Source organism: Oncorhynchus keta, chromosome 2 (assembly GCF_023373465.1).
Source record: "Oncorhynchus keta strain PuntledgeMale-10-30-2019 chromosome 2, Oket_V2, whole genome shotgun sequence".
Classification (NCBI taxonomy): domain Eukaryota; kingdom Metazoa; phylum Chordata; class Actinopteri; order Salmoniformes; family Salmonidae; genus Oncorhynchus; species Oncorhynchus keta.
The window spans coordinates 31,756,692-31,774,423 of record NC_068422.1 but is presented as its reverse complement, the minus strand read 5'-3'; the positions used below and the strand labels follow the sequence as shown (position 1 = coordinate 31,774,423).

Here is a 17,732-nt window from a genome sequence, read left to right as displayed (position 1 = left end):
ACAAGGACAGGACTTACTTCCTGCTCTCAGAGCTCAGTGGAGCAAAACTAAAGGTGATTTTAGAGGAGGGAGGATGTTACACAGCTAAGATCGAGCTCATACATTAGTGAAGAGGAGTCTGAACAGACTCAATGTAAAGTCAGTGAGCTAAGAAGAGATAAAGTCACTGCAGTGGGAGAAAATATAAATGTTTTTTGGAAGCTAAAGATAAAAAGCTGTTATTGACAAATTAAAGAGCACAGACCTCTGGGAATGAGATGAAAGCGAAACACTCAACAGAAGCAGGCGGGCGGAGCAGGCAGAGAAAGGCGGGTGGAAAGAACGGGACAGGCAGAGCAGTGACTGTTTACTAGGAGGATAGGATCATCTTTGTTGATAGCGATGTTGTGTTTCCATAAGTGGATGAATTGGTCTAATTTAAGGTAAAGCCTCAACCCTTAGCTACCTCTTCCAATTGAGCTCCAAAAAAAAGTGAAATATGACATTTTTATTGTTTTGTGTGACTACAGTGCCTGCAATAAAATGCAAACATAGAGAAAAGTTCAAATTGAGCGAGGTGTCGAAGCAGATAATCAGCCCACCCGGCTTCGATTGGGTCATTATAATTCAAAACAATGCATTCTAAAATAAATGACAGGCTTTGTGTATAAGCCTGTTTGTAGAGACAGTGATAGAACAGGCTAGCCCACTCTGCTGATTGGCTACAAATACTTTCATTCTGCTAGGTAGTCAAAACCCCCACGTCTCAATGTCAAGAGAGTCGTCTTAAATTACTCATTGGCTTATCAATAATGCTGAACCAACAGCGGGGCTATTTCCAGAGTGGCTGTAACACACTCTGTGTGTGTGTGTGTGTGTGTGTGTGTGTGTGTGTGTGTGTGTGTGTGTGTGTGTGTGTGTGTGTGTGTGTGTGTGTGTGTGTGTGTGTGTGTGTGTGTGTGTGTAGCCCCATTTAAAGCAGCATATTGATATGCGGGGTCCTCTTTGGGTCAATACTAAAGCTCACAGACACAGTCATGCATATTAGAGGTCGACCTTGACCCCGGTGTGGGGAACAAAGGTTGCCTCCGGCTATACTGGCTGGGCTTGGGTGTGGCCACATGGCTGAAACAGAGACTTGGCCAGGATATCTAGCTAGTAGCTAACCCCCTCCCCTCTCGGACTGTTCTGCCCACACAATAACTCTATACTGTACTATACACTCTAAATGTGACTTGATGTACACTTTAAAGCCAACCTCAGGAGGCTGAAGAAATGTGGCTTGGCCCCTAAGACCCTCATACGTGTACGGATGCACAATTGTGGAGCGACAGGGTAGCCAAGTGTTGGATTAGTAACCGAAAGGTTGCAAGTTCAAATCCCCGAGCTGACACGGTACAAATCTGTCGTTCTGCCCCTGAACAGGCAGTTAACCCACTGTTCCTAGGCCGTCATTGAAAATAAGAATTTGTTCTTAACTGACTTGCCTAGTTAAATAAAGGTAAAATAAAATCTTGTCGGGCTGTATCACCACCTGGTACGGCAACTGCACCGCCCGCATCCGCAGGACTACCCAGAGGGTGCTGCGGTCTGCCCAACGAATCACTGGGGGGCACACTGCCTGCCCTCCAAAGCTGGGGCCGAGAGACTGAAAAACAGTTTCTATCTCAAGGCCATCAGTCTTTTAAATATACATCACTAGCCGGCTAACACCTGGTTACTGCACCTTAGAGGCTGCTGTCCTCTATACATACTGTAGACATGGAACACAATGTTTACATACAGCTTTACTATTTTCATTTGTTTATACTGTATTTTAGTCAATGCCACTGCGACATTGCTCGTCCAATATTTATATATTTCTTAATTTCATTATTTAAATTTTAGGTTTGTTTATTGTTGTTTATTTTTAGATACTACAGCACTGCCAGAACACAAGCATTTTGATACACCTGCAATTACATCTAAATATGTGTATGTGATCAATAAAATTGGATTTGATCAGTGCTGGGAGTACTGAACTACATGTAGTTCAACTAGTAATTTAACTACATTTTTGCAGTAGCTTGGCGGTAACTAAACATTATAAAAAAATCTTGTTAACTACTGAAAACACTTTTTGCCATGCAGCATTGTAGCCAACTACTGGAACTACACAACTTGTTTAGCAAAAGTGTAATATTGGTGAAGTAGGCAAGAATTTCCTTTATTTTTCGGCATCACACCTTCGTCTTCTAATTGTCACTTAAAAACATAGTTGGTGTGTTAAATGGGCTAAATTACACATTCTGTTAACATTTGAGTCCAGAGTTATCTGTCTTGCAATTTGTCTATGACATTTCAGATTTAGATATGATAATATACAGTTGAAGTCGGAAGTTACATACTAAGGTTGGCGTCAATAAACTTGTTTTTCAACCACTCCACAAATTTCTTGTCAACAAACTTTAGTTTTGGCATGTCGGTTAGGACATCTACATTGTGCATGACAAGTAATTTTTCCAACAATTGTTTACAGACAGATTACTTCACTGTATCACAATTCTAGTGGGTCAGAAGTTCACATACACTAAGTTGACGGTGCCTTTAAAACAGCATGGAAAATTCCAGAAAATGATGTCATGACTTTAGAAGGTTCTGATAGGCTAATTGACATCATTTGGAGGTGTACCTGTGGATGCATTTCAATTTCCAAATGCCTGAAGGTACCTCGTTCATCTGCACAAACAATAGTATTCAGGTATAAACACCATGGGACCACAGCTGTCATATTACTCAGGAAGGAGACACCTTCTGTATCCTAGAGATGAAGGTACTTTGGTGCAAAAAGTGCAAATCAATCCCAGAACAACAGCAAAGGACATTGTGAAGATGCTGGAGGAAACCAGTATAAAAGTATCTATATCCACAGTAAAACGAGTCCTATATCGACATAACCTGAAAGGCCGCTCAGCAAGGTCACTGCTCCAAATCCGCCTTAAAAAAGCCAAACTGTGGTTTGCAACTGCACATGGGGACAAAGATCGTACTTTTAGGAGAAATGTCCCCTGGTCTGATAAAACAAAATAACTGTTTGGCCATAATGAACATCCTTATGTTTGGAGGAAAAAGGGGGAGGCTTGCAAGCCGAAGAACACCATCCCAACTGTGAAGCATGGGGGTAGCATCATCACGTTGTGGGGGTGTACTGCTGCAGGAGAGACTGGTGCACTACACAAAATAGATGGCATAAAGAGGTAGGAAAATTATATGGATACAGTGGGGCAAAAAAGTATTTAGTCAGCCACCAATTGTGCAAGTTCTCCCACTTAAAAAGATGGGAGGCCTGTAATTTTCATCTTAGGTACACTTAAACTGTTTTGCAAGGAGGAATGGGAAAAAATGTCAGTCTCTCGATGTGCAAAACTGATAGAGACATACCCCAAGCGACTTACAGCTGTAATCGCAGCAAAAGGTGGCGCTACAAAGTATTAACTTAAGGGGGCTGAATAATTTTGCACGCCCAATTTTTCAGTTTTTGATTTGTTAAAAAAGTTTGAAATATCCAATAAATGTCGTTCCACTTCATGATTGTGTCCCACTTGTTGTTGATTCTTCACAAAAAAAACAGTTTTATATCTTTATGTTTGAAGCCTGAAATGTGGCAAAAGGTCGCAAATTTCAACGAGGCCGAATAATTTCTCAAGGCACTTTATTTTCCCTTGCCATAGACAATACAGAGACTGGCGGAGTGATTTTTGTTTTGTTTTTTGTGAACAGTTTCTTGGGATTTTGCCTCCTACACGCATTCTGTTATAGTCACAGACATGATGTAACCAGTTTTATAAACTTCAGAGTGTTTTCTATCCACACATACTTATCATATGCATATACTATATTCCTGGCATGACTAGCAGGACGTTGAAATTTCGCGTGATTTTTAACAAAAAAGCATACTAAGCATACTTTCAAAGTCAAGGACAACAAAGTCAAGATATTGGTGTGGCCATCACAAAGCCCTGACCTCAATCCTATAGAAAATTTGTGGGCAGAACTGAAAAGGCGTGTGCGAGCAGAACTGAAAAGGCGTGTGTGAGCAAGGAAGCATACAAACCTGACTCAGTTACATCAGGAGGAGGAAGAGGAATGGGCCAAAATTCACCCAATTTATTGTGGGAAGCTTGTGGAAGGCTAAACAAAACGTTTGACCCAAGTTAAACTATTTTAAAGGCAATGCTACCAAATACTAATTGAGTTTATATAACCTTCTGGCCCACTGGGAATGTGATTAAATAAATAATTCTCTACTATTATTCTGACATTTCACATTCTTAAAATAAAGTGGTGATCCTAACTGACCTAAGACAGGGAATTTTTACTAGGATTAAATGTCAGGAATTATGAAAAACTGAGTTTAAATGTAAGGAGTATGTAAACTTCCAACTGTATCATAAAGTAGTTTGGATGGAGTGAACTACTATTTCAAAGTAACTTTAGTTGACTAAACTATATTGTTCCTAAGGGTAGTTGTAGTGTAGCTTAATCTTTTCCAGTGTGAAGTAATTAGTAGCTTGGTAAAAATATATTTTCTTCCACAACACTGCATGTGACACTTTCACCCTCAGATAAAAAAATAAAAAAAACAGAACAAATAAAATATTGCACAAGTTCCTGAGGCATTAACAAAGGAATTCAAAACAGAGTTAAGAGACAAAATTTCAGGAAGCCTGTCTGCCAGTCCAGCTCCCTCTTTCCAGAAACATACAGTACCAGGCAAAAGTTGACACAACTACTCATTCAGGGTTTTTCTTTATTTGAACTATTTTCTACATTGTAGAATAATAGTGAAGACATAAAAACTATGAAATAACACATATGGAATCATGTTGTAACCTAAAAAGGGTTAAACATATCAAAATATATTTTATATTTGAGATTCTTCAAAGTAGCCACCCTTTGATTTGATGACAGTTTTGCACACTCTTGGCATTCTCTCAACCAGCTTCATGAGGTAGGCACCTGGAATGCATTTCAATTAACGTGTGCCTTGTTAAAAATTAATTTGCAGAATTTCTTTATACAATTATACAAAGAGAAACGACAGTCCATAATTTATTTTGGATAGGAAGGTCAGTCAATACAGTTAATTTCAAGAACTTTGAATGTTTCTTCAAGTGCAGTTGCAAAAACCATGAATCGCTATGATGAAACTGGCTCTCATGAGGACCGCCAGAGGAAAGGAAGACCCAGAGTTACCTCTGCTGCAGAGGATAAGTTCATTAGAGTTACCAGCCTCAGAAATTGCAGCCCAAATAAAAACTCAACATCAACTGTTCAGCGTAGACTGCGTGAATCAGGTCTTCATGGTCAAATTGCTAAAAAGAAACCACTACTAAAGGAAACCAATAAGAAGAGACTTGATTGGGCCAAGAAACACAGGCAATGGACATTAGACTGGTAGAAATCTGTCCTTTGGTCTGAGATTTTTGGATCCAACCGCCGTGTCTTTGTGGGATGCAGAATAGGTGAATGGATGATCTCTGCATATGTGGTTCCCAAATCAAATAACATTTTATTTGTCACATACACATGGTTAGCAGATGTTAATGCGAGTGTAGCGAAATGCTTGTGCTTCTAGTTCCGACAATGCAGTGATAACCAACAAGTAATCTAACTAACAATTCCAAAACTACTGTCTTATACACAGTGTAAGGGGATAAAGAATATGTACATAAGGATATATGAATGAGTGATGGTACAGGGCAGCATACAGTAGATGGTATCGAGTACAGTATATACATATGAGATGAGTATGTAGACAAAGTAAACAAAGTGGCATAGTTAAAGTGGCTAGAGATACATGTATTACATAAGGATGCAGTCGATGATATAGAGTACAGTATATACGTATGCATATGAGATGAATAATGTAGGGTAAGTAACATTATATAAGGTAGCATTGTTTAAAGTGGCTAGTGATATATTTACATCATTTCCCATCAATTCCCATTATTAAAGTGGCTGGAGTTGGGTCAGTGTCAATGACAGTGTGTTGGCAGCAGCCACTCAATGTTAGTGGTGGCTGTTTAACAGTCTGATGGCCTTGAGATAGAAGCTGTTTTTCAGTCTCTCGGTCCCAGCTTTGATGCACCTGTACTGACCTCGCCTTCTGGATGATAGCGGGGTGAAGAGGCAGTGGCTCGGGTGGTTGATGTCCTTGATGATCTTTATGGCCTTCCTGTAACATCGGGTGGTGTAGGTGTCCTGGAGGGCAGGTAGTTTGCCCCCGGTGATGCGTTGTGCAGACCTCACTACCCTCTGGAGAGCCTTACGGTTGAGGGCGGAGCAGTTGCCGTACCAGGCGGTGATACAGCCCGCCAGGATGCTCTCGATTGTGCATCTGTAGAAGTTTGTGAGTGCTTTTGGTGACAAGCCAAATTTCTTCAGCCTCCTGAGGTTGAAGAGGCGCTGCTGCGCCTTCTTCACGACGCTGTCAGTGTGAGTGGACCAATTCAGTTTGTCTGTGATGTGTATGCCGAGGAACTTAAAACTTGCTACCCTTTCCACTACTGTTCCATCGATGTGGATAGGGGGGTGTTCCCTCTGCTGTTTCCTGAAGTCCACAATCATCTCCTTAGTTTTGTTGACGTTGAGTGTGAGGTTATTTTCCTGACACCACACTCCGAGGGCCCTCACCTCCTTTCTGTAGGCCGTCTCGTCCTTGTTGGTAATCAAGCCTACCACTGTTGTCGTCCGCAAACTTGATGATTGAGTTGGAGGCGTGCGTGGCCACGCAGTTGTGGGTGAACAGGGAGTACAGGAGAGGGCTCAGAACGCACCCTTGTGGGGCCCCGTGTTGAGGATCAGCGGGGAGGAGATGTTGTTGCCTACCCTCACCACCTGGGGGCGGCCCGTCAGGAAGTCCAGTACCCAGTTGAACAGGGCGGGGTCGAGACCCAGGGTCTCGAGCTTGATGACGAGCTTGGAGGGTACTATGGTGTTGAATGCCGAGCTGTAGTCGATGAACAGCATTCTCACATAGGTATTCCTCTTGTCCAGGTGGGTTAGGGCAGTGTGCAGTGTGGTTGAGATTGCGTCGTCTGTGGACCTATTTGGCGGTAAGCAAATTGGAGTGGGTCTAGGGTGTCAGGTAGGGTGGAGGTGATATGGTCCTTGACTAGTCTCTCAAAGCACTTCATGATGACGGAAGTGAGTGCTACGGGGCGGTAGTCGTTTAGCTCAGTTACCTTAGCTTTCTTGGGAACAGGAACAATGGTGGCCCTCTTGAAGCATGTGGGAACAACAGACTGGTATAGGGATTGATTGAATATGTCCGTAAACACACCGGCCAGCTGGTCTGCGCATGCTCTGAGGGCGCGGCTGGGGATGCCGTCTGGGCCTGCAGCCTTGCGAGGGTTAACACGTTTAAATGTCTTACTCACCTCGGCTGCAGTGAAGGAGAGACCGCATGTTTTCGTTGCAGGCCGTGTCAGTGGCACTGTATTGTCCTCAAAGCGGGCAAAAAGTTATTTCGTCTGCCTGAGAGCAAGACATCCTGGTCCGTGACTGGGCTAGGTTTCTTCTTGTAGTCCGTGATTGACTGTAGACCCTGCCACATGCCTCTTGTGTCTGAGCCGTTGAATTGAGATTCTACTTTGTCTCTGTACTGACGCTTAGCTTGTTTAATAGCCTTGATGTCCCTCTGTAATGCTACCCTTGCTCGGATTTCATCAACCTTGTTGTCAAGAGACTGGACATTGGCAAGAAGAATGCTAGGTAGTGGTGCGCGATGTGCCCGTGTCCTGAGTCTGACCAGAAGACCGCTACGTTTCCCTCTTTTACGAAGTCGTTTTTTTCGGGGTCGCTGCATGCGATCCATTCCGTTGACCTGTTTGTAAGGCAGAACACAGGATCCGCGTCGCGGAAAACATATTCTTGGTCGTACTGATGGTGAGTTGACGCTGATCTTATATTCAGTAGTTCTTCTCGACTGTATGTAATGAATCCTAAGATGACCTGGGGTACTAATGTAAGAAATAACACGTAAAAAAAAAAAAAAAACTGCATAGTTTCCTAGGAACGCGAAGCGAGGCGGCCATCTCTGTCGGCGCCGGAAGCATGACGGTGGAGGTGTGATGGTGCTTTGCAGGGGACATTTATTTAGAATTCAAGGCACACTTAACTAGCATGGCTACCACAACAGTCTGCAGTGATACATTATCCCATCTGGTTTTCACTTAGTGGGTTTATCATCTGTTTTTCAACAGGACAATGACCAAACACACCTCCAGGCTGTGTAAGGGCTATTTGACCAAGAAAGAGAGTGATGGAGTATTGCATCAGATGACCTGGCCTCCACAATCCCCCCAACCTCAACCCAATTGAGATGGTTTGGGATTAGTTGGACCAGTAGCTAACAAGTGCTCAGCATATGTGGGAACTCCTTCAAGACTGTTGGTAAAGCATTCCAGGTGAAGCTGGTTGAGAGAATGCCAAGAGTGTGCAAAGCTGTCATCAAGGCAATGGGTGACTACTTTGAAGAATCTAAAGAATATAAAATGTATTTACACTTATTTGATTACTACATGGATTCCATGTGTTATTTCATAGTTTTGATGTCTTCACTATTATTCTACAATGTAGAAAATATTCCAAATAAAGAAAAACCGTCCAATGATACTGACACCCAGGGCAGCTCTCTGCAGCTGTGTGTTTGGGGACAGCCAGGCCATCTGTGACCGCCGGCTAACCTAGTCACAGGAAAACACTGTCACATTGTGTCTTACTCACCAGAATACAGAGCTAATCAACACTGCATTGTTTCATATAACAGTCTGTAGGCTACTACAGCCTGATGTAATGTCCCTTTATGACCCTTTGTGAAAAATGATTCCAATGCCTTTGAAATGAGCTGACAAAAATCAGCATCTGTATCCTAGAATGAACTCTTTCTCTAGGTGTTAACACCTTAATCCCGAGGCAAAGAGAACTAGCGTATTTGTGCCCCATTCAGCTGAGATCCATAGTGAGAGAAAGATGATGGAGAGAGGGAAGGGTGAAAGGATGAAAAGAGAAATACAGAGCTGCCAGTGAGGGAAATCAGGCTAGCAGCAGCCTAACAACTTCACGCTGGTTGTGGCGCAGCACCCCAATGCCACATGTCCCAGATTGTTGTTAGAAAACTGCAGTTTAATTATGTCTACATCTGGTTGGGAGGAATTTGGACTTTTTCCTGGAGACAATTCATCAAAAACACACAAATACCATGCACCAAAATAAACATTACGATACGGTGAGACATTCAACAAAATGAAAATCTGGCTGAGGCTTTTGGTAGCTGATGTCATTCACAGTTGCCCCACCCTATGGTGGCTGGGGCGGTAATTGAAAGAGATGTGGGCTGCAGGTCATACAACTGTTCAGCTACCAACACAAAGTATACATGTACTGTACAGTATGTCTGTGGAAAAACTGCATGTACAATTGGGAATTCTGTGTGGCACTGTCCTGTTGAAGATAGCTGTGCAAATTACACAAGATGGACGAAAGGCTTCAGATGACTCCAGCTAAAGCAAACACAGACAGATGATCTGTATGTATACACAACCCTGCTTGTCCAGGGAGATTTACACCTCGCTTTACTCTCCAGTCAGGACACAGTCCCTGCATCCAGACCAAGTATACAACCACTCACCCCTGGGGTTGTCCTCCCAAATGTTTCCACCCTGCCTCCCTCTAATGTAGGCCACATTGTTTCACTTATAAATCTGTAATTTCTCAACTTCCTGCTCAGTGTAAGGTGCTCACCCAATACCCGCGAGAGAGGGAGAGAGCGGTTGAAGGACGAACAAGGAGGAAAATGGCTGCCCTTTCTTATGGGCCCACACATGATAGCTGGCACACTGTGTCGAACAGACAGGCACCTCAACAGTACCCTGATTTACTGAACAGGGACATAAAAAACACCCACCAAAAAAATTAAAAGCCAGAAAACATTTTCCTATCGGGTTATGTCAAGGCTGGTCGAGCAGTATGTTTCCCTTCTTTGTATTAGTACAGAGCCAAGGGGAGAGTTACAGAGAGAGCGCTACAGCTGTGTGGCCTCACAAGGGAGATATCACTCATGTTAGTTTATTACTCAAGTCATACACTCGGAAACCCAGTTGAAAAATGAAACTGTATGATGTGTTTCCTGTATAATCTTCCATAACCACATCTGTGAATGTGAACTTTGTTCATCCTTTTTGCAGCCTGTTTCTAGAGATGACTATTCACTCACTCATTCAGGGAAGAACCTACAGTTACAGATATGACTCTCTGAGAGCATAAAGAGTGTACGATTTGAACTTTGTGACTTTGAAAGAGGGGTCTCAAAGGAGTTTAGGGAGGTGTGTTTGTCTCATTCACCAGATCTCAACCCAATTTAACACTTATGGGAGATTCTAGACAGGCTCATGAGACAGTGTTTTCTAAATCAATCAACAAAATACCAAATTATGTAATTTCTCATGGAAGAATGGTGTCGCATTCCTCCAATAGAGTTCCAGACACTTGTAGAATCTATGCCAAGGCGCATTGAAGCTGTTCTGGTGGCCCAACGCCCTATTAAGACACTTTATATTGGGGTTTCCCTTATTTTGGCAGTTACCTGTATGTGTTTGATGAAACACAGTCATACAGAAGACTGTATACTAGGTAGTCGCTAAGAATAAGACAAGCCTTCTGATGTAAAACAATAAAATTAAAAACATGACGCTGTTCACAGGGAATCTGGCGCAATCCTCAGTGTGACAATAAATATTATGCGCAACTAATTAATCAAACTTCAAGCGCAACAAGCTAACGTTCTGAACAGAACCAAAATATTTAGACTGCTACATAATAGCTCAGATATGTCAATGTTTCCCACTCTTGTGTTTTAAGAAGCTCTGAAATCCTCCAATCATGTGGAACATAAGCTGTTCAGGAGATATTGGAGCTGTTATTTTGTTTAACGAATCACCCTTGGTGTAGTGAGGAGATGGCAGGCAGAGTCATGAAGTCATATGGAGAGTAGGAGGGAGAGGAGAGGTGCAGGGCACATGCTAGTCATTCTCTCTGTTGCTTTAGGCATAGCGAAGACACTCCAAAGCAAACTAATTCCCTGAGCGTTAAAGAGAAGCTTTCAGTCCTCATCTCAACCTCTTTAGGAAGGACCATGAGGCTTTTAAGACCTGATCTATATCACCTTTTACAGTGAAAAAAACAGTATATATATATAGTTCAGTCTGCTGCTTTTGGATATTAGGACGATAGGTTTCCCATATTGGAACTGGAGCTCATTCTGACTTACAACCTAATGCTATGGACTCCCACTAAAAAGGTCCACTCCATGTCTTGGCAGTATTACTGATAAACATAACCCAGGTATGAAATGAAGTCTTACAAGAAACCATGTTTCCCCTTATACAGAGGCCAAGGCTGTGACATACGGGTTGGTGTGTGGGTGCTATTCTAGGAGGGGTAGAGCCCACAAGCCTGGAGATAGACAAGCTCATTATATCAAACATCTGTCTTTAATAAGAGAAGGGGGAGAAGAGATGGGGGAGAGAGAGAGAGGGGGGAAGGGTGGGGTAGATCGAGGGTGGAAGGTTGGTGGATGTGCTTCTAAAACTAGAAGCTTTCCGACACCCTCTTATGTCAGACACACATGCAACTGACGCTCTCTCTCTTCCAGCCACACCCTGTAGCGTATTGGGGAGACATGCGGACAGACAAAGACAGACCAGCCTGGTTGGCTTTAGCCTAACTCTGTTCACTCTCGCATGACTGTTATGAAGACTAACACAAACAGGGCTTTGGGCCATTTGACCTGGATCGTATAACATATCTAAACTCACATTCCCAACACATCCGGACCCAAGTCCCATGCTTCCGTGCCTTTCACCAGGGTGGAATGTGGGCTCACGCCCCAGTACTTACCATGACGTACCCTGTACTGATAATGTGGATGCCTTGCCTACACATGTACAAAGACTCAACACTACAAAATGTGTTTATTTTCTTCACAACACTAACCGCCAAGGTTCTTGACACAGAAGGTCATGTTAAGACAAACCTCTTCAATGGCTGTAACAAAGCTGCCTTTGCCTACCAGGGCTACTCAGCTGATCAGCCTGCCTCGCTCTGCTCTGTTGGAGTAGAGGTTTACCCTTGACTGGCCAACTGTTGCGATCTGAAAGAGGTGCCCTGCACATGTAGCAACATTTCAGTTGATTGGTGAAGCTGACCTTTGTTTTGAAGGAAGAAAATCAAACAGTCTGCTTGTTCTCTGACAGCCCTGTAAGAGAACTGGCAAGCCCAGTGTGTACCTACTATTAATCTCCTGGAAATGCTTTATCTTAACAAATGCTGACCACTTTCAGTGTTTTACTGTAAAATCTTCTTGTTTGCAGAATGAACAAGAAAATGTAACACACAATGTACGGTTTTACATTTCACAATGCCAAATTGAATGTAGTATTGGTACAAACAACCAAAAAAACTAAGTTATGCAAAGACACAGAGTCAATATGAAACCTCAGAGAGAGTGTGAGAATGTACACAGGCAACATCTGAAAACCAGCACATATAAACTGGGAACCGGGACACCCCACTGTCCATTACCCATCCACTCCAAAACACACTCAGGGCCAAGCAGGCCTTTCACAACCAATTACATTTGACAATACTGATTCTATCCCAATCTGGGCCATCCAATGAGCTTGGCTCCTTTTCTGCTGCCTGGGTCGTTTTCCCTCTTGATAGCTGGATGAAAGAGGCTGCCTGTCATCTCAGCATTCCCCTTCTCTGTCACTCCACTCCCATTCATAACAGTCTGGGCCACACTGCATTGGCCTGGAGTTGATAGGCTGATTACAACCCCCTTTGTCAGAGGGATCCGGAGGCCCCTGATGGGTTTTAGGGGGTTCCGTGCAGTGTGGCTCAAAGGGTGTAAAGTCAGTTTCCTACAAGGCAGACATGGTCATTCACTCATTTCAACCAATGTCTCACCCTGTGGACTTTCTCTAATCAGAGAGTTGGGAATTGGAGCTAAAAGCGGAACAGAGGCAATGTTTCCCCTATATTCAGCTAAATTGTGGCCGCCACTGCAAAGGAATGTAATTTCAAAAATTGGGATGGTAAAACATTTTCAGTGTAAACTTAAACCAATAAAACTAGATATAAAGGATGTCAAAAACATAATGGAGCAACAATCACCAAAAATAAAAACTGAGAATCTAAAATTCCAAAAATGCCATGGCATGGGGCCCCCACTTATTTGTTATAATGTTTGAGTCACTCAGATGACATAAGAACATGGCAGAATGTGTAGAATTGCATGAAATTAACTTTGAAACTGCAATTCTTATCTCAGCTTCATTACATTAAAAAAAAAATTTTTTTAGGAAACTAGCTTTAAAACTGTAAAATTCCCCCTCCCCATGTAAAAATGTGTAGAATTGCAGGACATTAGCTTTAAACTGCAATTTGTTTCTCAGCCCCAAGACAAAATGTCTACAATGTGTGCAGGAAACTTTAAAATAGCTCAATTTTGTCTCTGCGGGCAAGAGGAGGGAGTGTAAAACTGCACCATTGGCCAACCAAAACCACACAGGTGGGCTACATTTATATGATACCTATAGCTAAACATGTTGGCCTGTACTGTGTAGCTATGTCAACCTGAACATGTAGGCCTGCACACTGTAGCTACGCCAACCTGAACCTGATGGCCTGAACTGTGTAGCTATGCCTCCATCACACCTGTATGGTGACATTATGTTTGATATCCATACAGTCTACAGCTCTTTAGAGCATTTTATGTCTTTCTTCCCTCCCAGAAGACATCACTATCCACACTAACTTTGTCTGCTGCCAAGGTCAATCATTTCCACCAGTGCCAGTACATTCATTGCCAGATAGACTTCTGAGGTCATATGATGGATAGAAAGATGAGGTAAGAAGTCAATGCAGCAACATAGTGTTTTTCTTTTTACCACATGTGATTTTCTTCTACCTCATGTTTGCTAACCAGGGCCTCCATCATCGCTGTAATGGTCGAGGTTATTTATGGATGTGCTGGTGGCCATTTTTAAATGAAGTTATAAGAGTGCCAAAGACCAGAGTCCTCCTATTCTCTGACAAATCAATCATTCTAAGGCCAGTGGGAGGGCAGACACAAGGACTGCCCATTTCATCAGGTTGGTATAGTCTCCCCTCTCTCTCTCTCTCTCTAGCTCTTTCTCTGGCCCTCCTTAACCTTCAGCACAGCTCCAGGAAACGCAAGATTTACACTTTCCACCGAGCTCATGTTTCACCATCTCGAGTCCAGGGAGCATAAAGAACTGTGTCACTATGGCCTCCCAGACATTCCAACCCTACATATCCACCCAGATGGACATATAATGTAGTGTGAAGTCTGAAGACATACTACCACCTGTGAAAGATGTACTACCACCAGTTAAACACACGTCACTTGACAGATATTCTGTTTCTCATTATAGTATCATTGCGGCACAAATCGAAAACACATTCAGCCAGACTTGGAACCAAGAGCCTCCTCTTCCCTCTGCAACTATTCGATATATAGTACAATCAAATTAGCACAACAGGTATGGTTTTCCACTGAGTCATTGATTGAATTGCGCTGGGAATGCAGCAATGACTGGCCCTTTCATAAAGATGCCAACTTCCTTCCTCTTTCACCCTGTCTATTTTAGAAGAGTTGTTTATTCATTCATCATGGCCCCTACAACACACAGGGGCAGTGCAGGAAGAGTCTGTCAGTGGTGTTACCAGGCTGATAACTGTCTTGCACCAAGCAACAGTTAGGCGCTAGAGCTGACTCATAGCCAAATGGACTGGCCTCAGAAACCAGACCCAAAACAATAAAGACTGGAATTGTCTGTCAATTTATCAGTGCCTTCATGTCCAGTACTAAACACCAAAGTGGGTACACACAGAGAGCTTATCATAAGCTAGTGTTCTCCATGCTGGACCCAGACAGAAATATGTAGCTGAATGGGACAATAGTTCATTGGGTCAGCACCTTTCTCTGGCACCCTTCTCTGTACAGAGAAAGCTAATGCAGAAGACCAATAAGCGACAGACCAATCTGCCACGTTTCAACACTACATTATCTCAGCGATGCCACGATACTTGGGCGGTATCCCTCCCTGTCCCATGTCTCTGTGTGGAGTGAAAGCACTGTGCTGTCAGGGCTGCAGGGATTCATATTAAATCAGGGGAGACTCAGTCTCACAGTGACATTGGCTCGTAACAAATTATTCATCACATGCTTCGTAAACAACAGGTGAACTGTTTATGGACCCTTCCCAACAATGCAGAGAGGAAAATAGAGAAATAATCAGAAAAAAATAGTAAAATGAGGAATAAATACACAATGAGTAACGATAACAGAGACTCCTCTGGAGTCATGGGTTCCATAGGGTGTCTGAAGATGTTCAGAGGCCTCTCTGACACTAGCATGCTAATGAAACCACAGAGGAGACTGCCAGGAAAACGTATCATTCACCAATACCTAATCTCAAAGATATTTCATTATGCAAGCTATTATGCAAGAAATCTCAATATCTCAATATCATAAGTCAACACACTCATTCATTCCTGGCGCCTGCGATAATGTACCTGTCTGTGTGTACATGTACTGTATAATGCTGTTTGCATGAGATTGTGTGCCCCCTGCTTCAACCCAGCCCTCGTGCTCCAGTTGTGACCTCCTTGTATTTCACAGCTCTGAGCACAAGACAACAACCAACCCCCACAGGATCCCAGTCAACAAACAGCATCTTGCCCACAGAAATAACAGATGTCAACAGATGATCGGAAGCTATACAAGGCTTTGTTTGTAACGTCGAGTGAGACATGACTTCTGTCTCAGCTAAGATGGGGAGTCGTGTTTGTTCTTTAGCTTTTGCCCATGAGAAAGGGAACGAGAGCAGCACTGACAGACCCAAACTTACACAGACTTAAATGAGCCGGCAGGGCTGTGGAATGCAGGTAGACTGCACGGGACAGAGAGGGGCTCAAATGCTCTTCCCGCTGTTCGGAGTATGCTCAGTGGAGCGTGCTCCATTACAGCCCTCTTTCATCCTATAATGTGCTGCAAAACAAGACGTGAGGCTCCTCCTGTCTGGTTAACAACTCCACAACACACCGTCTAACAAGGAGCAATGCCAGGGCTCTCCTCCATGCTGCTTACAAAGCAACACAGGAGAACACCGCCCCTCCCACTTCTCTTCGCCTGCCATTGTAGTCTTGGAACAGCCAGTCAGCTGCAGCCATGCTGTCTGGTCTGAAAGGCGATATTTTAAATGGCTCTTTCCTTTTACCCCTAAAAAAGGTGTCTCTCTACACGTGTAGCTGATATCCAGTCTTCCTCTTTTCCCACCCTGCACTACCTCATCAATATTTCATTAGGTGATGGATGGCGTCTGTCATTGCCTCATGATCCACCAGCCCTCTCCCTCGTAGGAATTAGAGGATGCTGCGACCCTCTCCTATCACTGACAGACAATGCAAAACAAAGACGGGAAAGACCTTACATCCCCGGGCATCCTGAGATTCACAACTGCTTCCCCACACCATGAAATCACGTCTTTATGAACTGGATACTACAGACCATCCCGTTTGTCAGCTATCATCCACAACTTTAGCGTGCATAGCAACGCTGGTAAACAAAGCCCTGGGCTCTGCTCTGCCTTCCTCCCTACTTATCTTACCTTGCAGCTGCTTAAATCGGCCCTCGAGTTGGTTGTAGTTGAAGGCAGCCTGTTTAGCAGAGTAGCCCGGATCAGGGCCGGGGCTGGAGGCAAGAGAGGGGCCGGGCCCAGAGGAAGGGGACAGGGGCCCTGGGGAGTGGGACCCTGGAAAGACAGGCCCTGGGGACAAGGGGCCAGGCATGCTGGTCGCCCTCTGTAGCTCCATCAGTCCAGTAGAAAATAAAGGGCTGGACAGAAGAAGGGTTCGCTGGTCCCCCTCCTTCTAAAAAACAATGTCCAGTGGTGGTCCCTGTAAAAGGTTAGCTGGGAGAGTCCCTCTCTGGGTGATCGTGCAGCAGTTAGCCCCGAGGTGAAATGCTGGCTCAGCAGCACCACAGCATCATACTCGTCTCAGTCTTCTGTCCTCCCCTACTCTATCATCCCCCCCATCTTCGCACAACACAAGCAGCTTGCTGACACTAACACGCACAGTGAGAACGATAAAGTGCTCCGTTCCAATATGGTAAAAGCCACAGGGAGAGGGAGAGAGACAGAGTGAGAGAGAGAGGGAAGCAGAGAAAGCACGCTGGACTCTGTACTCCTGCAATGAGCGAAGGGCTGCTCAAACACTGCACACCTTTTACAAACCTTAGGGAGGGAGGAGGAGCCAGCAACCTGGAATTCCTTCAGCAGCCACTCACAGTCCTTGTGTTCAGTGGTGATGTCACAGCCTCATTACCAAAAGGGGGAGTGGGAGGGAGGAGCAGAGGGGAGTGGTGGGCTGTACCAAATGGAAATGGAAAGGGGGAGGGGGAGACTTGGCCATGACCTTCCCCATTTCTAAGTACATTTGTTATTTTAAGAGACAAAACATCCCCTAATATTTCACTGATGCGTAGACAGGCTCATGCACAAAAAAACAAACTTCCTGACTGTGTTTTACCAGCACGTCCTGTTAGAGTTCATTGCTAGCCCCCCACCCTCACCGTTTCACATTAGTGTGTGGGCCTTACAAAAATGCACTGGCTTTTGAAT

At 43.9% G+C, this 17,732-nt stretch overlaps 1 protein-coding gene across 2 annotated transcripts in view; it reads right to left on the bottom strand.

Annotated features, from left to right (window-relative positions):
- Nucleotides 1–17,732, bottom strand: part of LOC118399352 (spectrin beta chain, non-erythrocytic 1) — a 119,068-nt gene that overhangs the window by 61,480 nt on the left and 39,856 nt on the right. The window contains exon 1 of one of the 2 annotated variants that reach the window (XM_035795370.1): nt 16,719–17,320. The exons of the other annotated variant lie outside the window; for it this stretch is intronic. Coding sequence (XP_035651263.1) covers nt 16,719–16,923 — 205 coding nt within the window. The 5' untranslated portion in view covers nt 16,924–17,320. Of the gene's footprint in view, nt 1–16,718; nt 17,321–17,732 lie in introns of those variants that run through there. 2 annotated transcript variants of the gene reach the window in all.